A 24,831-nucleotide genomic window follows, 5' to 3' on the forward strand; every position below is an offset into this window, starting at 1 on the left:
ATATTGTTATAGTATCATGGCCGAGGCTTCTCTGTCATTTCTAGGAGACACAATCTCAAGGAAGACTTCCTGGTCCTCTGGCTCTTATGAACTTTCTAGTCCTCTTTCATGATGTCTTCTGAGCCTGGGGAACAGGTGTTGGATTGCAGATGTATTTACTGCAGCTGAGTACTCCATGATCAATCAGTTGTTCTCTGTATTTTGACCAGTTGGAGTTTACTGCAATGGTCTCTGTTTAAAAAAGCTTTCATTCGTGAGGCTTGGGAGCTACACTTAACTGTGCGAATAAAATAATCAAGATAAGTGTTTAGAATGCAGTCAGGGATTAATTGTACTGGTTTAGTAAAGTGTTCAAGTCCTTCTTTAAGATCCATGACCTCACTAGCCCCTGGTAATTAGGTGGGTTTTCAGTACCAGGCAAGATTTCCCTTTTGTTGAGTGGGCCATATGCCTAAGGCACATTTAGGGCATGATGCCTTCATGTGCTTGTTGTTTTGGGGTTCATGGGCTTCACAGCTGGGCAGAACTAATTGTGGCTTCCCTCCCTTAGCAGCTTGCACAGCACCTTCTGGGACTATGAAGGTTAGTTCTCAGTGGGGAAATCATTCAGGTCAGATCCATCTCAGATGCTCCAAATCCTATGCCCAAAGTGCATAGTGTCTTCACTATGCCTAGTTCATAAATTGTCTTCCTGTGGGATGGGGATTTAGCTCAGTGGTAGAGCGCTTGCCTAGCACGCGCAAGGCCCTGGGTTCGATCCTCAGCTCAAAAGAAAAGAAAAGAAAATTGTCTTCCTGCTTCATCTCTACAAGATTGAGAAATTCAGGCCTGACACTGAGTTCTCTGATCCATTTGGAACTGGTTTCTGTGCATGCTGAGCAAGAAGGACCTAGCTTCATTCTTCTACATGCAGATATCCATTTTTCTCAGTATCCTTTGTTCTAGATGCTTCCTTTTCTCCAATGTGTATGTTTGGCTCATCAAAAGTCAGATGGCTGCAGTGGGCTTCTATCTGGGTCTCCTGTTCTGTTCTTCTATAGGTCTGTTTTTCATGCCAGGCCCGTGCTGGTTTTATTACATGCAATGAGTGTGATGATACCTCCTGCAATGTTCTCATGTTTCAGGATTGCTATGTGGAGTATTTTGTATTCCCATATGAATTTTAAGGCTTTTTTTTTCTTGATTTTTTTTTAAAGGATTGAGTTGGCATTTGATGGGTTTGCACTGAATTTGTAAATTGTTTCTAACATTGGTGCCTAGGATGAGATCCTGCAGCGGTCCACAGCCACCTTTAACATGTCTTCAACCAGACAGACCAGATAGATCTACCTCAGATAAATGTCAACTCCAAAAGCAAAATAATAATGAGTTTTTTCTCTAAGCTTTTTATGTCACCAGTGTTTTGTCAGATAGAAGGTTCCCAGCCACACCATGGAGGATGGACAGCTGCAGGATCTCATCCTAGGACCAGCCACACCTTGGAGGATGAACACAGCTACAGGATTTCATCCCAGAACTTCAGGAGACGGCTTCCCCATCTCCCTCCCCCCAAAACCAGTCAATGTCCACCATTCAGCCTGAAGCAGTCTTTGAGAGAAACGGCGTCCCATACCCATCTATCCACATTTTTTTTTCTTTTTTTAATACATGAGAGTTGGGAATGATAGATAATTACATGTCCACAAGGTTGGGCTTGCCCGGCGGACCGCCTAACTATTTCCGGTGTAGAATAGCCATCTCCGGGTCAGACATCTCTCGGGACCGGGACTCTGTGGCCTTACGTGGTTGCGTAAAGCGCGTGCAGCCATGTAATCTACGCACATGCGTGGAGTACACACAGGAGTCCCTGTACGCATGCGCGGCCCAACCTTTAAAAAGCCGGTGCCATCTTGCATGAGTCTCTCAGCCTCCCCCCACCCCCTTATCTCCTCACCCACGTGTGTTTCACGCAGGCCTGTCACCTCTATCCTCTTTAATAAAACTCTCCTGTGGTCTTGTCGTGTTCGGGACGTGTTCCTAGCACTGCTTAACTACTAACAAGGGTTTCTCTGTGTACCTTTGCGCCTTTCCAGGAACTTACTCTGTTGCCCAGGCTAGCCTCAAACTCACAGAGATCTACCTGCCTCTGCCTCCCAATTACTGGGATTAAAGGTGTATACCACCAGTTTGTAAGTATTTTTTTTAAAGTATTTTTATTTAAAAATTTATTTTATTTTATTTTATTTCGAGACAGGGTTTCTCTGTAGCTTTGGAGGCTGTCCTGGAACTTGCTTTTAGACCAGGCTGGCCTCGAACTCACAGAGATCCACCTGCCTCTGCCTCCCGGGTGCTGGGATTACAGGTGTGCGCCACCACCACCCAGCTTAGTTTGTAAGTATTTTATTATGACTTTTTAACCTCTATGTTCATTTGGGAAATTGGTCTGTATTTTACACACTAGTTTTGTTGTTTTGTCTGGATTTGGAATCCAGATAATACTGGTTTTGTAAAGAGTTTGGAACCATTCCTTCTTTTTCTATTTTATGAAATAATTTGAGAAATACTGGTGTTAGCTGTTCTGGGCAGATCTTGTAGAATTCTACACTGAATACACCTGGATCTGAGCTTTTTCAGTCGAGATTTTAAGTTACTGCTTCGACCTTATTTGCAGTGTCATAAAAAAGAACTTTATTTATTAGAACATCTTAAATGACATGCTATGTAGATCTCGGAAGTGTCTGAAGACCACCTGTGTATATAAAATATATCTGTTTGACCTTGAAAACATATCTAACATAACCATAACTTTGATTATAATAGGTGACTATTAACCTACATTTCCTTATTATCCTAAATAGTTTGTGATAACAACTTTTAAAGACTAGAAATTTACATTACATAGTTAAATGACCTGCTGCATAAGTACAATACCTTAAACAAGAGTAGAAACGTATGTACAGTATGTTCTAACAAAAATAACCTTAAATTTGTTTCAATATACAAAAATATCTTAAACAAGAGTAGAAACATATATACAGTATGTAGACAAATTGCTAAATGGCCTTTTTTCCCCTTACGACACACTCTTTAATATCCAAAGTGTTAAGTGACAAAGTTTTTTTTTAAAAATACAAAAATACACACATACAATGAAGTTAACAAAAAAAAAAAGAGAAAAACCACCTCGTTTTTTAAATAAAATAAAAACTCATAAAAATCTCCTTCCAGCACGGATATCATAAACTGTCTTTAAAATTCACATACGGAGAACAGTTACTTCTTTCCGTAAAAGACACAGAAAGAGTCTGACCATGCGTTAGGAACAGGGTGGGGCAGGTGGGGTCGGAAAAGGCTCAGCTGCTGCAGCCAGCGAAGGGCAGTTTTGATTCAACCTCCAACAGCTTCGTTTGCAAGGCCTTCAGGACCTCTTCCATCTGCTTTATAGACTTCTCTATTTCAACTCTGCTTTCCAGACTGAAAAGCTCCTGGTCTTCCAACACGGCTTGCTTTTCGGCGGACCCTAAAGTGTAACTTTCAATGGCTTCAACGCTGAGGCAGAACAAGTCCCTCTTGTAGTCTGGGTTCTTGGGAGTGCATCTGTACACAGAGCCAAGGCTGAGGGAGCAGCCTGCACAACACAGAGTCTCAAGAAGGCAACCTTCTTCACCTTTGCACTTGGACAGTCTCGGTTCTTTATCCACAGACACATTAGAGGACACACCGCGCAGGAGGATGCAGTTGACGTCCTCCTGGCTGGACACCCAGGTGAGCCAGTCGCCCAGCGGCCGGCTACAGCGCGAGCACAGGAACACGAGCGGGTTCTCCCGGGCCGCCTCCACCGCCACCGTGCTCGCCATGCTTCCCCAGCAGCCAGGAGTGCTCCACTAGCCCTGGTGGTCACACACACAAGAAGTAGAGGAGCAACCTAGAGCGCAAGAAGCCGCCAGCAGACACAAATCTGCCGGAGAGCCCCGGGAAAACGCCGCGAAATGGTCTTATTAGTACAAAAACTCAGGTAGGGCGGCGGTGGCGCACGCCTGTAATCCCAGCACTCGGGAGGCAGAGGCAGGCGCATCTCTGTGAGTTCGAGGCCAGCCTGGGCTACAGAGCGAGTTCCAGGACAGGTGCAAAGCTACACAGAGAAACCCTGTCTCAAAAAACCAAACAAAAAAAACAAAACAAAAACCTCGAATTTGGGGTTAAAGCCTGAGAGATCAGAGGAACAGGGAAAGCCACAGCTAACCTCACTCACCAATGCCGCAGCTTCCGGAGCGAGCTACTTCTTGTCTACCAACACCTACATGCCTTTCTGTTGTTCTCTCATTTGCTCTCAGCCCACCTACACCACTTCCGGCCCAGCTCTGTCACTTCCTGTCTGTTTGTACAGACCTCCAGACCTCTATGGTTAGTGCTAGGCTTAGAGGCATGTATCGCCAAGCCCGGCTCTGCTCCCAGTATGGCCTTGAACTCACAGAGGTCCAGACAGATCCCTGCCTCCCAAATGATTAAAGGCGTGTGCTACCATTGCCCGACTTTTATGTTAATATAGTGCCTGGCTTTTTCCTCTGGTCCTCAGGTAAGTTTTATTGGGAGACACAGTATATTGGCAGACACAATACATCACCACAACAGTATAACAAAAATAATCTTAAATTTGTATAAATATACAAAAATCTATTCCAATGTATGGGAGCCTACAAGTGACTCAGTTTCCAGGCTTGACTCTGAAGTCTGCTCTGAGTCAATAGAGTTCAAGCTTGCTTGTTCCAGTCTCCTTGAGGACTGTGAGAAAGTCCTGATTAGCCCATGGGAAAGAACACACTATCTAGCTAAATGCAGGCTGCTGATGCCAGCCAGAGGTACATTGAGATAGAAAATGAAACTGCCTGCTCCTTGACGCAAGGATAGGATGTGCTGCGCATTGTTCTACCTCTGTCCTTCAAGTCTGTATATAAGTTGCCTGTGAAATCAACTCGGGGCTGTCCAGCATTGACTGGCAGTCCTCTGGACTCTGTTCTGTCTTCTTCATTGTCTCTACAATTCTTCGTATGTCTCCACCCAGCTACCTGGTCAACTCACTGGCTGGCTCCGACAACAGTGTAAAATAGTTGAGACTAGTAGTGGGTTTTTTTTTTTTAGTTTGAAAGTAAATACGGGGTTGGGGATTTAGCTCAGTGGGAGAGTGCTTGCCTAGCAAGTGCAAGGCCCTGGGTTCGATCCTCAGCTCTGGCAAAAAAAAAAAAAAGAAAGAAAGAAAGAAAAGAGAGAAAGTAGATACAATGATCTATCCTTTTATCCTATCATTTCTGTACCCCCCCCTTTTCTTTTCAGAATGAGATCCCTGAATCTAATTTCCTTTGCTTAGTTTCCTCCTGACGGTGACCAATAACAACTTGTGACCAGCCCCCTTAAATGATGACAAACATCCGTCCAACAACCCAAAACCACCCACCCCACCTCTTGGGAATGTGGGTGTCGTGTTCTCTAGACTGCTTCCTGTTGTCTGGGGGTGCTGGCACCTCTAGGGAACCTGAGAAAATTGGGGTACTGGTCCAGTCCTGGGGGAGCTGCTGTGTCATTTGTTGTCCAGTCTCTGTGTGACGGGAAAGCTCAAGCTTATCTGAAGGCTGAGCTGGAGTAGTCTGTGAGGCTGGACTATCGCAGCCAGCAGCCTTGAAACTGTTGTGGATGTAAAATTCTAAGGAAACTTCAACAGAGGCACTCTGAGAGGCTGGATCACCTGGGCCACCCGTTTTCACTAGTGTCTGGTCCCTTTGCTCTGAAAATACATAAACTTTTATTTATTTATTATTTTTTTTAAAAAGATTTATTTATTTATTTATTATGTATACAGGAGAGGGCGCCAGATCTCATTACAGATGGCTGTGAGCCACCATGTGGTTGCTGGGAATTGAACTCAGGACCTCTGGAAGAGCAGTCAGTGCTCTCAACCTCTGAGCCATCTCTCCAGCCCCTATAAACTTTTAAAGTTAACATATATATCTGTATTAATACACGTATGGAACATGCAGTGTGTACAGTCAAAGATGATTTTTTTTGTTCTATGTTTGAGCTGGTAAAAGGTATCTCTCAATTTTATATGTCCGTTTGAACTGCATAACCAAACTGTAATATAAATCTCTATCCATGTCATATGAAAGGATGACATGTAATAATAAGTCATGAGGACTCAGTAGCCAATAAGATTTGTTATATCTCACCTCATCTCTGAGCTATTTCCCTTACAGGAATCAGCTTACATGTCACCTGTCTGGTAGTCTTTCTTGGCTTCCTCCCCATTGTCTGCAGCCAAGATACTCAAGAGGTCTTCCCTGGTCAAATCTGATCTCTATTAACTTGGAAGGAATCCATAGCCTTTTGATTACTGTGGAAACAAAAGCATAACCTCTTCCCCAATGTAATAAATTTTTTACCTCCATGTTAAAGTTAAGGCATTCCACTGGGCGGTGGTGGCACATGCCTTTAATCCCAGCACTTGGGAGGCAGAGGTGGGAGGATCCTTGTGAGTTCGAGGCCAGCCTGGTCTACAGAGTGAGTTTCAGGAAAGGCGCAAAGCTACACAGAGAAACCCTGTCTCAAAAAACAAAAAACAAAACAAAACAAAAAAAAAACCCAAAAATGTTAAGGCATTCCTACAGTATACAGGCTGGTTTAATTCAGCAGTCACTTTCATAATCCAATGTCTCTCAGCAGCTGTTGTCTGTTCATTAGCATTAAAAATGCAAAATTAGAGCTGGAGAGATGGCTCAGAGGTTAAGAACACTGGCTGCTCTTCCAGAGGACCTGAGTTCAGTTCCCAGCAACCACATGGTGGCTCACAGCCATCTACAAGGAGATCTGGCGCCCTCTTCTGGCCTGCAGGCCGAACACTCATTGTATACATAGTAAATTAAAAAAAAAACAAAACAATGCAAAATTAACAAAGCACCATATAAGGTCCAAACTCCCTGTGTTACAATACTCCCCATCCTTATGCAGCTTCTTCTTTTATTTATTACTCTAATCTTTTTTTCCTAAAGATTTACTTATTTATTTATTATGTTTACAGCAGGCCAGAAGAGGGCACCAGATCTCATTACAGATGGTTGTGAGCCACCATGTGGAGATGTATGGATAGTCTCCCGGGCTGTGTTTGAGTCCCTAAATTCATGACGTAACCTGTGACACACATAAAAGTCAAACAATTTAAATGTTGGAATCCTGGGTAAAAGAGAGGCATACTTGATGAAACAATGCCTAAAAACTCCCCAAATTTGATGGGCAAATATATCCAATAAGTAGAAGGAGAGGAATTCAAAGAGATCCATCCAAGATTCATGCTAGTGAAAATTTAAAAGTAAAATACAGCTATAATCCCAAAACTTATGAGGAGGATCAGCAGGAGGATCAGCAGGAGGGTCAGCAGGAGGATCAGCAGGAGGATCAGCAGGAGGGTCAGCAGGAGGATCAGCAGGAGGGTCAGCAGGAGGGTCAGCAGGAGGATCAGCAGTTCAAGGTTGTATGGGGGTTTGAGGCCAGGTTTGGCTTCATGAGCTCATCTCAAAAAAAACGGGAAAAGAGCTGGAATAGCCTCAGTTGGCACAGTGTTTACTGTGAGAGCATAATACAGATGCCCAGCACACACACACACGCGCACGCACGTGTACACACACACACACACACACACGCACGCACACGCGCACGCACGCACCTGTACGCACGCACGCGCACGCACGCACACACACACACACGCGCGCGCACGCACGTGTACACACACACGCACGCGCACACACACACGCACGCACGCACGCGCACACACACGAACACACACGCGCGCGCACACGCACGTACACACGCACGCACGCGCGCACACACGCACACACACGTACACACGCACGCACACATGCGCGCGCACACACACGCACTCGCACACACGCACGCACGCACACGTACACACACACACACGCGCGCGCACACACACACACACACACACACACACACATGCACGCACGCTGAATATAGTGGCACACTGAAGAGATGGAGACAGGAAGGTCCCTGGAGCTCACTGGCCAGCTAGTCTTGCCTAATTGGTGCTCTTCAGGTAAGAGAACCTGTCCCCAAAAATAAGAACGGCCACAGAAATGACTTGGTGGTTAAGAACACTGGCTGCTCTTGCAGTGAACCTGGGTTCAGTTCCAAGTACCCACACAGCAGCCCACAACTCTAGTTTCAAGAGACCTGATACCCTCTTCTGGCATCTATGGGCACCAGATATAGTGTATATAGGAAACAAAAGTAAACACTAAAAGCAAGGTGGCATGCACTAGGGTGTAATACACACACACACACACACACACACACACACGGAGGGAGACAGAGACAAATAGATTGCTTTTGAGACCAAAGACTGACCTAAACCTATGGTCTAGCCTGGCCAGCAAGTTCCCTATAGGAGAGTCAAATCCCTTGGAAGGGAGCTCATTTTGCCTAGATGAAATAAATAGATAGATAGATAGATAGATAGATATAACTGCTCCTAAGAGGTTGAGGTTTTTAATTACAGATATAAGGGAGAGCTCAGGCAGAGACATCTGGAAGAGTCCAGAGTAACGGTAGGGCAAAACAGACAGGGAAAAACACCCTGACCCTGACTTGACTCGGAGACCACAGCCAAGGAAAGAATACTTTAACCCTGACTTGATCTTACACCCAAGACTAGAGCAAGAAACAGAATTCCACCAATCCCTGAGTTTGCCCCAAGATTAGGCCAAAAAGCTCACAATCCCAGGCCACCCCGGAAAGCTCTGCCCACCCGCTCCATGAAACCCTCTATAAATAAAGCCTGTCTTCTGCTCAGTTCTTTGCTGTCTCTCCCCGGAGCAGAAGTAGCCACTCTTTCATGTTTCCCCAGTAAATCTCAAGTGAAGTTTGTTGTGTGGTGTGATTTTGTGGTACTCCTTGGCTGGGGACTGTCAGGATACCTCTCCCTTCAGAGCTGCTTAACACCAGGTCGTGGGGACGTTGAAAGACTGGTGACACCATCTGCTTTGACATGGTAACAGGTACCTCAGTAGCCGTTTATCCTGGTTTTGAGACCCAACGCTAAGGTTAGACATCAACAAACACCCAACAGGATTCCACAGCACACCTGCATAAGGCTTTCGACACAGTCACAATCTCCATTCACAACCATAGGACATACGGTTACAAAAATCACAATTTCACAACAGCTCATTCTTCTGCCTGTTTCGCCTGAATCCAATTTGCAGTCTCAATTCCCGCCTGGCGTCAGTTTGTGAAATTGTAGTGTGCAGTCTAGACCAGTGTCTGGTACTAGCAAGCCAGAGGCGATGGGGAACGCGTAGTGTCTTCTGGGAAATGTAGTTCTTCACTGCACCACGTCACCAAGCCCCCCCCCCCATCCCATAAAACCGAGTGTTACCCGTTACTCGGAATCTCGCCCTGGAGGCGCATAAAGCCTATTCAATGAGTTTGAACTGCGCATAAACTTGGCACCTTTTTGATAATAGAATAAAAGCAGTAGTATCTGAGTCCCGGCCTCTTACTCCTCTGCTACCACCAGAGACCAGCTGGAAAAAGTTCCGGAGGGGGGGGGGCGCATTGGCTAGAACCACCACGACTTCTGGGAAATGTAGTCCACAGTCAAAAAAAAAAAAAAGTAGAATGGAAAAAGATTCGCTAGTTCAGAGCCCGGTGGGCAGAGACCTCTGGCGTGCTAGCAGCAGTGCGCAGGCGCAGACTCTGTGGCTCTTCACCGTCGCCTTTGTCTGCTGGTGAGTTTGATTTGGGGGTCTATAGACCGGGGTTTTCCTGGGCCCGATCGAGCCAAAGAAGCTGTAGGGGAAGGTTTGCTGCTCCTGCAAGGGCGAGGATGCCCGAAGGGGTGAGAATCGTCTACTGTGACAGCGGAGCTGAGAACTTGTGTGGATGGGGGCTGGGAGAGCCAGAAACCCTGGGTTTGCGGGTGGGGTGAGCTTACGTGTGAGGGTGTGTTTTGGTTGATTTCCAGTTAGCAAGAAACTGGTTTCTAGTTTGCGAGACTAAACGAATAGTTCTCTAATACTTGTCGCATTTTAAAAATAAATAACGCGTTTTTCTGGTAATCAGGAAAGAGAAAAGGATAAATATTGTGTGAGTAGTTTTAAAAGTGACTTTTTTATTGTTAAAAACAAGTCAGTAGAAAACGAAACCAACGTTCCTTTGAAAAATCTTTGTTTTGTAACGGAGATTTCCAAAATCTTGTTATTGGGTGCCTTCACACCAGTAGGCATTTACTTAGTTCTTGGAGAAACTTTGGTTGAGCTATTTTTGAGTAGCCCTTGAATCTACAGAGGAGCCCTTAGAAGTTAGTTTCCACTAATGCAGATGGGGTAGAATTAGGAAGGTAGTTAATTGTCCCACCTTTGGCAGAGAGGTCAAGAAGCTATTTAGCACTCAAATTTGTCAAAGGACTAGGCTCTTTTAAAAAGTATTTATTTATTTTTAAACAGAGTCTTTCTGCATAGCCCTGGTTGTCCTGGAACTCACTTTGTTGACCAGGTTGACCTCTGCTTCCTGAGTGCTGGGATGAAAGGTATGCGCCACCATGCCTTGCATGTCATAGTTATTATTTGTTTATTTATTTACTTACTTATTTATTTAGAGACAGGGTTTCTCTGTGCAGCTCTTTGTGTGTGTGTGTGTGTGTGTGTGTGTGTGTGTGTGTGTGTGTGTAGACTTACTATCCCAGAACTCACTCTGTAAACCAGGCTGACCTCGAACTCAGAGATCTGCTGGCTTCTGCCTTCCAAATGCTGGGATTAAAGGCGTGCATCATCACTACCCCGCTTGTCATACTCCACCCCCCCCCCCCCCCCCCCACCCTGCCTGCCCACTTGGTTTTTTGAGACAGGGTCTCTCTGTGTAGCCCTGGCAGTCCTGGAACTCACTCTGTAGACTAGACAGGCCTCGAACTCACAGAGATCCACCTGCCTCTGCCTCCAGAGTGCTGGGGTTAAAGGTGTGTGCTACCAGCTGTCATACTTATTTTTAAAATGTGTTTTTCTTTTCTTTATTTATTAAGATTTTATTTTTAAAGAGTTATTTGTGTGTATGTGTGTGCTTGTGGGTTTGTGGGCATGTGTGTGAATGCCAGTGGAAGCCAGAGGGGGGCATCAGGTCACCTGGAACTGGCGTTTACAAGCAGTTGTGAGCAGCCTCATGTGGCTGCTGACAACCAAAGGCCAGTCTTCTGGAAGAGTAGTACATGCTCTTAACTGTTGAGCCATCTCTCCAGCCCTTTAACATGCTTTTCAATAAAGTGAAAAAGTACTAGAGTCAGTGATTTTGATGAATTAAGAAAACAGAAGTCATTGAAAATAACAAGACACAGCTTGTTTTTAGTGTGTGTGTGTGTGTGTGTGTGTGTGTGTGTGTGTGTGTCGGGTGTGTTGGGTGTGTGTACATGTTCATGCAGGTTTGGTGTGCGTGTGTATGTATGTAGGGGCATGTATGCCAGAGGTAGCTGTCAGGTGTCTTCATCTCCACCTTATTATGTGAGTCAGGATCTCTCACTGAGCCTGGGCCCGGTGACTCGGCTGGCTGGCTGGTCATTGAGCTTCACGGACCCACTTTCCTCTGCTCTCATCCATCTGCAGATGGATGCTAGCATGTGTGACTTTTGATGTGCTGGGGTGCAGATTCAGGACCTAGTGCCTTTACCGCCCTCTCTCCAGCCCCAGCTTGTGTTTTTATTATCCCTCTGATACCAACATGCCTAGGATTGTGGGATTTAACTGTTTTAATCCCTGAGCACTCCCACCTGCTGATATGTTTTTATCAGGAACAGATCACAAACAGGTTTTTTGTTGGTTGTTTTTGGTTTTTTTTTTGGGGGGGGGGGCAGGGGAAGGGCAGGATAGCTTTGCACCTTTCCTGGAACTCACTCTGTAGCCCAGAGTGAGATCCACCTGCCTCTGCCTCCCAAGTGCTGGGATTAAAGGCATGCACCACCACTGTCCATTTTTAAGGGGGCTTTTTCTAAGTTTTTATTTTTTTAACTTTCTTTTTTATTAATTCTTTGTGTCTTTCACATCATGCATCTCAATCCTGTTTTTTTCCCTGTCCCTTCATATCTGCCCTCTGCCCTTGCAGCCCACCCCCTAGTTGAATAAAATTTATGAGTAAAAAAGGAAAAATCTCATCATGGAAGCTATAGTGTGACACATTCATGCAGTAAACCTTTTATCTATACATCTTTACTTGCAAGTGTTCGTGGCAAAGAGTCATTGGTCTGGTTGGAGGTCTCTGGTTTCTGCTACACTATCAATGCTGGGCCCTCACTGTGACTCCCCTAGGTTATCCTGTTGTTGCCCTGTGTTGTGGAGATCCTGCAGCTTTGGGTCTGCAGGACTGACCCCTTCAAGTACTGCAGCAGATGGGGTAGATGTTTGGGTGGGCCAGTCATAACTGGTTCTGGGCCTGGGTAGTTGCAGGGTTAGTCAGCCCATTAGCGTTCCCCTGTCCTAACCACCAGGGGGAGCTCTCCAGCATTGTCCCTGCTAGTTCATCCCTTGCAGCCATGAGCAAGGTGGGGTCAGTTCTGCTTTCACGCCCTCAGCTCTCCCACACCTACACCTCCAGGGCCAGCTCTACTGTGTTGCCCAGGCAGGGTGCAGGGACCACTCTTCTGAGTGCTGCAGCTGGTCAGTGGCAGGGACAGCTCTCCCACTCTCATGATCTCAGGGCCAGCTCTCCCACCCACGCCACCATATGGCAAATAAGGGTTGGGGCCAGGTCTCCCAAGCTTATGTTCTTGGGGCAGTTCACCCATATCCCTGTCAATAGGGTCAGCTCTGCCAGGAGCAGACTTGTCTCATAGTCATAAAAAAAAGAAAAAATCTTAATAATAATAATATAATAACTTTCAAGGATTAGCAAATTGCATTACATTGTTAAATGAACTAGATACAATATCTTGAAGATTAGAAGTATATGTACAATATATTCTAACAAAATCAATCTCAAATTGGTATCAATATACATAATTTGTATACAGTATACAAAAATCCAATCCAATATAAAATATTTAAAACTAGAAGTTGCCTTTTAAAAGTAGATTGAGTAATTTACCTTTTTAATCTATATTTATATCCTCTCTTTTTTCTTTTCAGAGTAGTTTCAATAATCTACCCTTTATTCTATCATTTCTATATCTTTTTTTTTTTTTTTTTTTTTAGACAGGGTTTCTCAGTAGCTTTGGAGGCTGTCCTGGAACTTGCTTTTATAGTCCAGGCTGGCCTTGAACTCACAGAGATTCACCTGCCTCTGCCTCCCGAGTGCAGGAATTACAGGCGTGTGCCACCACCGCCCAGCTATATCTTTTTTTTTTTTCTTTTTTGAGTAGATTGAATAATCTACCTCTTATCTATATCCTCTTCTTTCTTTTTTTCAAACAAGAACCTTAAATCTGCGGGTGGAGGTGGCCTACAATCCCAGCAATTGGGAGGCAGAGGCAGGCGGATCTCTGTGAGTTAGAGGCCAGCCTGGTCTACAGAGCTAGTCTAGGACAGGCTCCAAAGAAACCCTTTCTCGAAAAATCAAAAAAAAAAAAAAAAAAAAAACCACCTTAAATCTAATCTCCTTTGTTTAACCCTTTTCCTGACCCTCTTCTGGCATGCAGGCAGAACACTGTATACATAATAAATAAACATTTTTTTAAAAATAGTGAAGTTAATTCTTACTCATCAGGGATAAATTCTGCAGTCTCAGTATGTAAGACCACTCTTTACATATTGAGAGTCAGTAACTATGTTGAGAGGTTCTGAAAAATCCATTAATACCATCAGAATAGCATACAATTCTGATTTTTTTAAGCAAATTATAAGGACTTTGAACTACTTTACTTAATAATTTTCCGATTTGTAACCTGCCTTTTCTTGTTTGTTTGCATCTGTATAAAATGTATGGGCTTCAGATATGGGTGTTTCCCGAACAATTTGAGGCAGAATCCAATCATCTCTATAAGTTGAATTCTGTCACTTTTGGGATATTTGCTGTTAATCCCTCCCAGAATATTACTCTTTGCCAAGGTTCACTTTCTCCCCATAATTTGCTCAATGTCATCCTTAGTTAAAGGTACAACAGTTTCTGCTGGGTCTATTCCTGCTAATTGACGAAGTCTTAATTTTCCTCTTAAAATCAAGTCAGAGATCTTTTTCAGAGAAGTTTTTAATTTTTTATTGTTTATTTGGTAGAAACATCCATTCCAGTATAATATCTTCCCTCTGCATTAAAATTTCTGTAGGAAAATACCTAGAGGGTAAAATAACCAAAATGCAATGGATCCACACGATCCACATGTCCCACCTGTACTTTCTTTTCTACCAAGGCCAAGTCTCTCTCAACTTCAGCTCATAATTCTCTTGGACTATTTAAGTCCATGTCACCTTCTAAGGTTTTGAACAGATTACTCAGTTCATCATTTTTTTACCCCAACAACAGTTCATAAATGGGAAATGTCTCTGAATGATCTTGAAAGTCATTAAGAGTCTGTAGTCGATCTCTCCTAATTTGCATTTTTGGAGTCTAATTTTTGTAGAACAGTTTTATATACTAATAATTAATAGAATCTCCTCTTTGGATCTTTTCAGGAGCAATTTGTAATCCCCATCAAGGCCAAATTTTCTTTAGTTCTTCAAACATTCCTTCTAAAGTATCCGCATTTGAGTCAGCTAGTAAAATATCATCCATGTAATGATAAATTATACATTTAGGAAATTGTTTACGTATTACTTCCAATGGCTGTTGTACAAAATATTGCAACAGGGTTGGACTATTTAACACAGGGGTAGGAGAACCCTCCATTGATATCTTTTAACTGGCTGAGAATTATTATAAGTAGGTACCATGAAGGCAAATATTTCTCTGTCTTTTTCTTGTAAGGGTACTGAGAAGAAACAGTCTTTTAAATCAATAACTATGAGAAGCCATCCTTTAGGTAACAGAGTAGGCAAAGGAATTCCAGATTGTAGAGAGTCCATTGGCTGAATTTCTTTGTTAATTGCTCTTAGGTGTGTTATCATTCTCCATTTCCAGATTTCTTTTTAATAACAAATACAGGAGAATTCCAAGGATTGGTTGATTCTTCAATATGCTGAGCATTTAACTGCTCGTGTACCAGCTCTTCTAAAGTCTGCAGTTTTGTTGTTGTTGTTGTTGTTAAAGGCCATTGCTGAACCCATACAGGCTTGTCTGTTAACCATTTTAAAGGTAGAGCTGTTGGTGTCTTTGGAAGATCATCAGTTGTTGTGCCCTGTTCTTGTACAATCTGGATGGCTGGTGACCACTCATTAGAATAATACTTTCTAATATTTCTCTCAGAAACATGTGTTAGCTTATGGTTTGTTTCTGAGGTTGGAGGAATGTTAATCTGGGTATTCCATTGTTGTAATAGATCATGGCCCCATAAGTTCATAGCTATATTAGCCACATAATGGCTTTAGTTTTTCTCTCTGTCCTTCTCAACCTATACATTCGAGCCATCTTGGGCTCTCTTTCACTTGAGATAATGTTCGAATCACTAACAGCTGAACGTTTACCTCCTGAAGAGGCCAGTTTGGATGCCAAAATTCTGGTGCAATTATTGTGAAGTCCACACCTGTGTCTACAAGACCTTCCAAGAGAATATCATTTATTTGTATTTTTTTAAAGATTTATTTATTTATTATGTATACAGAAGAGGGTGCCAGATCTTATTACAGATGGTTGTGAGCCACCATATGGGTGCTGGGAATTGAACTCAGAACCTCTGGAAGAGCAGTCGGTGCTCTTAACCTCTGAGCGATCTCTCCAGCCCCTTATTTGTATTTTTAATTGGTCTTTGTTTATTTATAGAAATTTGCCAAAAAACTCACTTGATGGTTTTTCCTGACTTTCCTGTTCTCTCTGCTACAGCTGTTCTATCAGCCTGAGCAATATGGTTTATTCCAATAGGCATTTGGTTATTTAATTGCTCTCAGAAGGGGTTTCTTCTATGATGGCAGGAAAGGACTGAACTGAATATGCTGTGGGAGCCTGTGTGAGGCCCCTCTGGGAGTTTCCTGAGCACAGAGGCAAAGGATTATTACCTTGTTTGTCCCTTGTTGATCTACATTCATTGGTCCAGTGTTTTCCCTTACCACACCTTCTGCATACTCCAGAAGGGAGGAGCATTTATTGTTTTTCTTCAAAGCTCCTGATATCATCCCTCCTATCCATATATTATCATTGTCATGAGAACCAATATTAATTGTGTCCCTGATCAGTCCTCCAACGGTCCTGATCTGGACTTTTACAACCTGATTACCCTCTTATTGTGTTTGTGTTCTCAAAAGCCAAAGATCCAATTATTATCTGTCTAGTTTCTGAATTTGTCTAGTTTCATTCTATTTACTGCTCAAGATAGCCTTTGTAAAAAATCCATGAAGGATTCTTTGGGATTCTGTATAACTTTTGTAAATGATAGTTTTCTTCCCTGCTTCCTCAATTCTGTCCCATGCATTCATGGCTGCCATACAGCATAGAATTAGGGTTTGGTTATCATATAAACATCATCTTTGTATATCAGTGTAATTACCTTCTCCAAGAAGCTGATCCTGGGAAATTTCCACACCTCTAGTCCTACATCATTGTTCTGTAGTTTTAGCCTCCTCTTTCCACAGTGTTCTCCACTGTAACTGTGGACCGTCCTCTATCACCGTTATAACTAATTCTTTCCAGTCCTGACTGATAATTCTGTTACAAGTTGACCATGAATTTAACATCTGCTTTACAAATGGATAATGCATGTCATATGATACTATAGCTTCTTTAAATCTCCTAAAATCTAAGATTTCCACTGGAGTCTAGTTAAATCTACACACCCTTGATTGAGCATTTGGCAGTTCCTGTAAAGTTACTGGGTAGATTAATGTTTGCTGTCTGGTAACCTGAGGCTGTTTCTCTACCACTGTATAATTCAATCCTGAAATAGGTTCATTTTTAAATTCTACTGTCTGGGTCTGAATTTCTCTATAATTCATTTTAACAGATTTTTCTAATGCTTTTATCTTGGTACTCAAATTGACCAACCTTTTTAATGCTAAAGTAAAAATGATCAAACAAATAACATTCATAATTGATGTTATATTTATATTCATTCCATCAACATTAATTATCCTTTCATTTAATTGTTCCATTTTCAGACTGCCTAATGTATCAAACAGAGACCAAATTGTAAAAGTCTTTCTTTCTTTCTTTCTTTCTTTCTTTTCTTCTCTCTCTCTCTCTCTCTCTCTCTCTCTCTCTCTCTTTCTTTTTTTCCTGAGATAAGGTTTCTCTGTAGTTTTGGTGCCTGTCCTGGAACTCACTCTGTAGCCCAGGCTGGCCTCGAACTCACAGAGATCCACCTGGCTCTGCCTCCTGAGTGCTGAGAATAAAGGCGTGAGCCCCCACTGCCTTGCCAATATTTCTCATATTTTTATTGTGGGAAAAAAATATCTTTTAACTAATTTCTCCCTTTGAGATATCTTAATTGACTTACCAATACTGTCGACTGTGTAGAACAGTAGCAGTCCGAGGGAATTTCAAAGCAGCTACCTAGTGTGGTAGCAGTCTGAGAAGGGGATCCCACTACCCCCCAGGAGAAAAACATCCAAAGAGACTCTGGCCCATGCAGTTCTGGCCTGAGCGGTGCAGCTTGGGCCTGAGCCAGGAGGCCTGTAAAGCCACAAGTGGCTTCTCAGTGAATGCTTGCCACAATTTTTGTAGCGCCAATTGGTGACAAATTGCTAAATGGTCCTATTGAAATAAAAAACATTGAGCCAGATATAGAGGTAAAAACCTGAGAGATCAGGAGGATAGGAAAAGCCACAAGCTAACCTCACTTCACTGATAACTCAGCTTCCAGAAAGCTACTTCCTATATACCCATGCCTATATGCATTTCTGTTCTGTTATCTCATCTGCTCTCCTGTCCAGCTACAGCACCTCCTCTTCCTGCCCACCTCTGTCACTTCCTGTCTGTCTGTACAGACCTCTGACCTCCAGACCTCCATAGTTAACTCGTGTTGGAATTAAGGCCTGTGCCATCATGCTTTGCTCTGTTCCCAGTGTGGCCTTGAACTCACAGAGATCCAGACAGATCCCTGCCTTCTGAGTGATTGAAGGCACATGCTACCATTGCCTGACTTCTATGTTTAATATAGTGGCTGGCTTTTTCCTCTGGGCCTCAGATAAATTTTATTGGGGGACACAGATAAAATATCACCACAGTTTGTCCTTTTTCTTTTTTTATGAGACAGGGTTACTCTGTGTAGCACTAGCTCATCCTAGAACTCACTCTGTAGACCAAGCTGGACTTGAATTTAGAGATCTGCCTGCCTCTGCCTCCCAAGTCCTGGGATTAATGGCATGTGCCATCACCACCTGGCAGTTGGACTTGTTTTTAAAGCAGAGTCTCATCTGTAGCCAGGCTGCCCTGGAATTCACTAACCCACATTGGCCTTAAACTCATAACAGTCCTCTGCCTCAGTATCCCAAGTTCTGGGATTATAAATGTGACCTACCATGTGTGACTTAAATAGTCTTTTTTTAATTGCACATTTCTGAAGTTTTATTTGTTAAAATGGGAGAATTCGTAGGTTGTTAAGGATGTTAACAAGAAGGTAATTTATTGGATACTTACTATATTTCTAGACACCAACATTTTTTTCCTTGTTAATTCTTTTAGTAACTTTTTATTGTTCTCTTTTAGAAGCAGCCTCTGGAGTTTATACACAAAGAGGACACCGGACAAAAGACTCATGAGTTAAGTCTCATCTTTCTTTATAGAAATAGTCTAAAACAAGTTGGAAAACCTAGGTGGCAAAGTACTACTTCTGGGCACAGACTTTGTATATGGGACTCAGCTGAAGAAAATTTGAACTGTAATTTACCCACATTCATAACTTACTTGTGAAAATGAGAGAAACTACAAGAAAGAACCATTAATATAAAGCAGTGCTGTATTTCAGTCCCTTCTTGTAACCATATCACAGAGTATTCACATAAAAAACCTCTCATTATATATTCAGCTTCATTAGATACTTGTGAATTAATACTAAAAAGAAATTGTATGTATTTAGTGAATGTGGAAAAGCTTTCATCCTATCTCAGTAGATGCTAGGAGAAAGCTCTTGTACATGACAGAATGTTGGAAAGTCTTCATCCTGAGTCAGATCTTCTACATGATGAACTTGATCCCAGAGAGAAACTTTATGAATGTAATGAATGTAGAAAAACCTTTAGTCTAAAACATAACTTTGTAGAACATAAGAAAATGCATAGTGGAGAGAAATCACATGAATGTACAGAATGTGGCAAAGCGTTTTCTCGAGTCTCATCACTTACTCTACATTTGAGAAGTCATTCACGGAGGAAATCATTCAAATGTAGTAAATGTGGAAAAGCCTTCAGCCAGAGAGGAAACTTCCTTTCTCATCAGAAACAGCATGCTGAAGAAAAACCCTATGACTGTGAGAAAGCTTCTCTTCAGATGACAACCCTCATTAGAAACCAGAGAAATACGGGAAATAAACCATTTGCATGTAAGGAATGTGGGAAAGCTTTTAATGGCAAATCATATCTCAAAGAACATGAGAAAATTCATACTGGAGAGAAACCATTTGAATGTAATCAGTGTGGAAGAGCCTTCAGCCAGAAGCAATACCTCATTAAACATCAGAACATCCACAGTGGGAAGAAACCTTTTAAATGTAATGAGTGTGGTAAGGCTTTTAGCCAGAAAGAAAACCTCATTATACATCAGAGAATCCATACTGGAGAGAAACCTTACGAATGTAAAGGGTGTGGGAAAGCCTTCATTCAGAAATCAAGCCTCATTAGACATCAGAGAAGTCATACTGGAGAGAAGCCTTATACATGTAAGGAATGTGGAAAAGCCTTCAGTGGTAAATCAAATCTCACTGAGCATGAGAAAATTCATATTGGAGAGAAACCTTATAAGTGTAATGAATGTGGAACAATCTTCAGGCAGAAACAGTACCTCATCAAACATCACAATATTCATACAGGTGAAAAACCCTATGAATGTAATAAATGTGGGAAAGCCTTTTCTAGGATTACATCACTTATTGTACATGTGAGAATTCATACAGGTGATAAACCCTATGAATGTAAAATCTGTGGGAAAGCCTTCTGTCAAAGTTCATCTCTTACAGTGCATATGAGGAGCCATACTGGTGAGAAACCCTATGGTTGTAATGAATGTGGGAAGGCCTTTTCTCAGTTCTCAACTCTTGCGTTACACATGAGAATCCATACTGGTGAAAAACCCTATCAATGTAGTGAATGTGGGAAAGCTTTCAGCCAGAAGTCACATCACATTAGACACCAGAGAATTCATATTCATTAAAACTCTATAAATGCCTTAGATTTAGGAATGCTTGAAGAAAATCTATGATTAGTAATATATCAAAAGATTTGTCTTTCATTAAAGTTACACAAATGTAGGAAATCCTTCTGTAGTAACTCAAAATTTAAATACAATATTTAATAAGATGTATCACAATATTATATACTTCCTAGACTCTTAAAATAAAAGTTATTAGTATTATAATTATAGGATCATTCTTAATGAACTTAGAGTCCAATGATTCCAATTAGCATAGTCTTAGAAAGCTTATCAAATGTATTAAGATAATATGAGCAATATAAATGTTTGACATTAAGAGGCAAAAATATTTTTGATATATGCTTTGCTATATGGATAATTTGTAAAAGTCATTTTTCAAAGAAGGCTTGTTGGGACAGGTTCTCTCTATGTACATAGCCCAGGGAAACCTTAAAAATCACTCTGTAGCCCAAGTTAGCCTCACGTTTCTGGTGATCCATTTACTTAGCAATGCTGCAATTATATACATCACCATATACATCACCATGCCAACTCAGAAGTCTTTGTTGTAGAATTGTATATTGAGGTAGGACAGAGTATTGAATCTAGAAACATGAATGAATTCATGGGGGATTGGTAATTGATTCTGGCGGTATCCCAGATCAATGGGAAAATCATGGATGACTTAAAAAATAATCTCAGGATAATTAACTTTTTTATAGGAAAAAAATAGACCTCTGATGTCCTCATTTATTAAAGTATTTCATAGGAATTCCAATGTCTTTGCAGAAAGCAAAACTTTTTATAAAAAATGTGTTAAGAGGATGGGTCTGAGACTTGAGCAGGACAGAAATTCTAGATTCTAGAATCCTTAGCTGTTATTCTTGAGCATTTATACTTATTCTCAAGAAACTGATATGCTTATGTAGGAAGTTATGTCCCAATCAGTCTGTTAATTGCAGCATGAATTATTGTAGCAAAAAACCAGGCACAGGTGTTTGTTGCTTATGAAGTAGATGAATAAAATGTAACAGTCATACAGTAAAATACTCTAGCAGCCAAGCACAACAGGTTAAAATCTGTTAACAGCAAAAGGAAAAGAAAAAAATTGGCATGAAGAAAATTGCAGTGATGAATATATTGTGATGATTCCTGTGTAAATTTAAATAAAACCAACTTGTCAACTCTGGTACTAAGCATTGCTTATGGGAAATACTTTTCTCTAAAACTAGAATTGGGAGGATATGTATTCAGTTCCCAAAAAGTGATTGTTGCTGTTATAGGAAGGATGAAGATCTGTAGAAATGAAATGTGACAAAGCAGGCTAATTACATGCTACTCCAGTTTTATATCCAAATATCTACTTTTCATTAAAAATAAAGGTTTCAAATAAATTAACAAATTGATAGTTCTTTGTTGTGGCAACATATATTCTGTGCTATTTTTCTTTAAAAGATAAATATAGAAGAGATACATATTATAACATTACCCATTATATGTGTGGGATACATCCCAAGGCCCCTAGTGGATATCTGAAGTCCTGTGTAGTACCTAACTCTGTTTTCTTATGTACGTATATACCTGTGGTGAAGTTTATAAGCACCACAAGAATCTAACAGCACCCTTTTACACAGCATAGTAAGCTCAGTATATGACTTTCCCCCCTTAAGATTGAGAACATTCATGTCTTCAAGGAACTACAGCTTCACTTTCCCATCAATATTCTTGGACTTTGAAGCCATTATTGAGTAAAATTAGTGTTACCGTTTAGTGTCTGTCCATTGATCGGACCCAGACTAATAAAACTTGGAAAAGCCCTGCCCTGATCTGTTTTGTTTTGTTTTCTTGTGCTGTTTAGTCTTTGCTGGGTCTGGATTCCTTGGTGCTCTAGACCATGCCAAGAGGTTGGTGATTCTCTCTGTAGTTGGTGGTGAGTTGGAGTGTCGTCATAGTTACCATGACTAACTGGAGCAGGAACAACTGGGAGCTTGTGGGATGTCATATCAACTTTCATTCTCCAGTTTGTCTTATTTTGACCTTTATATTCCCCTCCCCATCTCTCTTCCCTCAAGGTCTTTATAGCCCAGCTGCCCTGGAACTAAATAGACAAGGCTAACTTAGAACTCATAGTAATTCTTCTGCCTCAGCCTTGGATTGCAAATGTCAGCCATTGTGCTCGGCTTCATATTTGGGCATATGTCTTTGATGTATGGCAACTCAAGAAAAGGGCTAACATATCTTCAGCTTTGATCTAAACTGACCTCATGCTTTATTCTGTTCCCTGTATAATAACTTCCATGAGTGTTTTTCCTTAGGATTGAAAAAGAAAAATCCAAAGAAACTACAACCTGATCTAGAAGAACAAATGTGAAATCCCCTTACGCAGTTTCTGAAACAGGTTAGGAGGGAGGAAGGGGACTGTGGTTGGTATGTAAAATGAAAAGAAAAAACCCTTTTAAACAAAAATTAATAAATAAATAAATAAATAAATAAATAAAACAGTAAGGTTGAATACCTAACGTTTGAGAGCTCAAATCTTAGAAGAAAGGTTAATGGCCACTCTATGGGAAAGTGGAGATTGGAACTACTGTGAAAAGTGAATAAGTGAGTGCTTTCTGCACAATTCAAGCTACCAGCCCAGTTGTCACACTCACATTCCCTCTCTCTCTCTCTCTCTCTCTCTCTCTCTCTCTCCCTCCCTTCCTCCCTCCCTCCCTCCCTCCCTCTCCTCTCTCTCCCTCTCTCCTTGTGGAGGAGCATGGTGGTTGTTTTGAGACAGGGTCTCACTGTGTAGCCTTGGCTGGCCTGGAACTTGTTATATAGGCCAGGGTGGCCTTGAGCTCACAGAGATGCATCTACTGTCTCCTGAGTGCTGGGATTAAAGATGTGGGCCACCATGTTTGGCCCACATCTTTTAGGAAAAGGTATGGGGACAGGGTCTTTTGTAGCCTAGGCTGTTCTTGAACCTGCTACATAGCAAGGAATGACCTTGAACTTCAGACCCTCTGTCTCTTCCCAAGTTCTGGGATTTCAGGCATGCACTAGTATACGCAGTTGATGTGCTGGGAGTTGAACCCAGGGCTTTGTGCATGCTAGCTAAGTACACCGACCGAGCAGCATGCCATCTGTCACACCCACATTCCCATTCATTCAGGATCCTTAGGTGAACGGAAGAAACCAGTGTAGGTATAAACTACTCCCCTGGCCTGGAGGGGCCACATCTCGGGAGAATGCCCGGATTTGCAATGTAGCTGAAGACAAACATGAAGCTCACACAAGGGGGTGGAGCATGCAGCCTCAAGTCTCTCTTCAGCCAGTGTTAGTCCACTAAGGAGAGCAGAGTTCTCCTGGTGTATCTGCCCTCACCCCTCTCTGCAGACAGGCTCAGTCAGTATGGAACTGACCTGGGACTTTCTATGTAGACTACCAGGCTGGCCACAGACCCAGAGAGCTGCCTGTCTCTGCCTCCTGAGTGCTAGGATAAAAGGTGTGCATGCCTGGCTATGGTCCAATTCTTAACACATGCTTTTGGAAACTAAAGTTACTACACATTTGTAGAGGGATACATTCAAACAATAGCAAAGTGCAACTGATTTTGGTGTATTGCTTTGTAGCCTGCAAATTTGGCAATTTATTCGTTGTTTTATATGGATTTTTTAAAAATATTTTTAAGGTTTATTTATTTTACATGTATGAGTGTTTTGTCTGTAGTATGTTTGTGCACCATGTGCAGGTCAAAACTCAGAAGAGAACTTCAGATTCCCAGATTCTGGAACTGAGGTATAGACAGTTTCAAGCTGTCATGTGGATGCTGGGAATCAAATCTAGGTCCTCGGCAGGAGCAACAAGGGCTGTTAACTAACTGCTGAGCCATCTCTCCAGTCCCACAGCGGGTTTTTTGTTTGCTTGTTTTCAAACAGACAAGGTAAGTAACCAGGCTAGCCTCCATTCACAATTCCCAAGCCCCAGCCTCTCTAGAGTTGAGGTCACAGCTATGTACCACCACACTGAGCTAGAATGTGCTTCCTCAATACCTAATGCCTCTGTGCTTGAGAATAAAAATACTAGACACCGAGGTCTGCAATGCAGTAACTTTATGAATTACTAAGACTGGTCAAATGAAAGGGTGTAGTGATGGAAACCCCCATGAAAAGAGGTGATAGAATATGACACTTAAACTATTTTCATAATCTGGGCTGAATGAGATAGCTCACTGAATAAAGGCTTGGGGATCTGAATTGGATCCCCACAGAAAGATAGCAGAGGACCAACTCTACAAAGTTTATTTAAACACATGTACACACTCACACATGTATACAATACACAATTTTTTTACTGTTTAAAAAATGGTACAAATTTTTTTTTAAAGCACACATACAGAAATTAACCACATCCAAAGACTACACAGTGAGTTTCTATTTGGTTAGAGTAGCGTTTTGGAAC

General features: G+C 42.0%; 2 protein-coding genes across 3 annotated transcripts; one reads left to right on the plus strand and one right to left on the minus strand.

The window, feature by feature from the left end:
- Nucleotides 1-3,332: 3,332 nt before the first annotated feature.
- On the minus strand, nucleotides 3,333-3,836 carry LOC118593139 (protein Mis18-alpha-like). The gene has a single exon (XM_036202466.1). It carries the CDS (start codon nucleotides 3,834-3,836, stop codon nucleotides 3,333-3,335), a length of 504 nt encoding a protein of 167 aa, XP_036058359.1.
- A 5,875-nt stretch (nucleotides 3,837-9,711) lies between these two features.
- Znf260 (zinc finger protein 260) lies at nucleotides 9,712-22,214 on the plus strand. Of its 2 annotated transcripts, none has more exons than XM_036182331.1 (2): nucleotides 9,712-9,773; nucleotides 18,751-22,214. In XM_036182331.1, exon 2 carries the CDS (start codon nucleotides 19,186-19,188, stop codon nucleotides 20,407-20,409), a length of 1,224 nt encoding a protein of 407 aa, XP_036038224.1. In that variant the 5' UTR covers nucleotides 9,712-9,773; nucleotides 18,751-19,185; the 3' UTR covers nucleotides 20,410-22,214. The 2 variants fall into 2 exon arrangements, with proteins under 2 accessions (XP_036038224.1, XP_036038305.1); XM_036182412.1 differs by lacking the exon at nucleotides 9,712-9,773 and adding an exon at nucleotides 10,544-10,573.
- The last annotated feature ends 2,617 nt before the right edge of the window (nucleotides 22,215-24,831 follow it).

Source organism: Onychomys torridus, chromosome 1, assembly GCF_903995425.1.
Source record: "Onychomys torridus chromosome 1, mOncTor1.1, whole genome shotgun sequence".
Lineage (NCBI taxonomy): Eukaryota > Metazoa > Chordata > Mammalia > Rodentia > Cricetidae > Onychomys > Onychomys torridus.

What these genes read in the sequence shown, in the direction of transcription:
- LOC118593139 (XM_036202466.1), bottom strand. Translation starts at nt 3,836, where the DNA reads ATGGCGAGCACGGTGGCGGTGGAGGCGGCCCGGGAGAACCCGCTCGTG.
- Znf260 (XM_036182331.1), top strand. Translation starts at nt 19,186, where the DNA reads ATGTTGGAAAGTCTTCATCCTGAGTCAGATCTTCTACATGATGAACTT.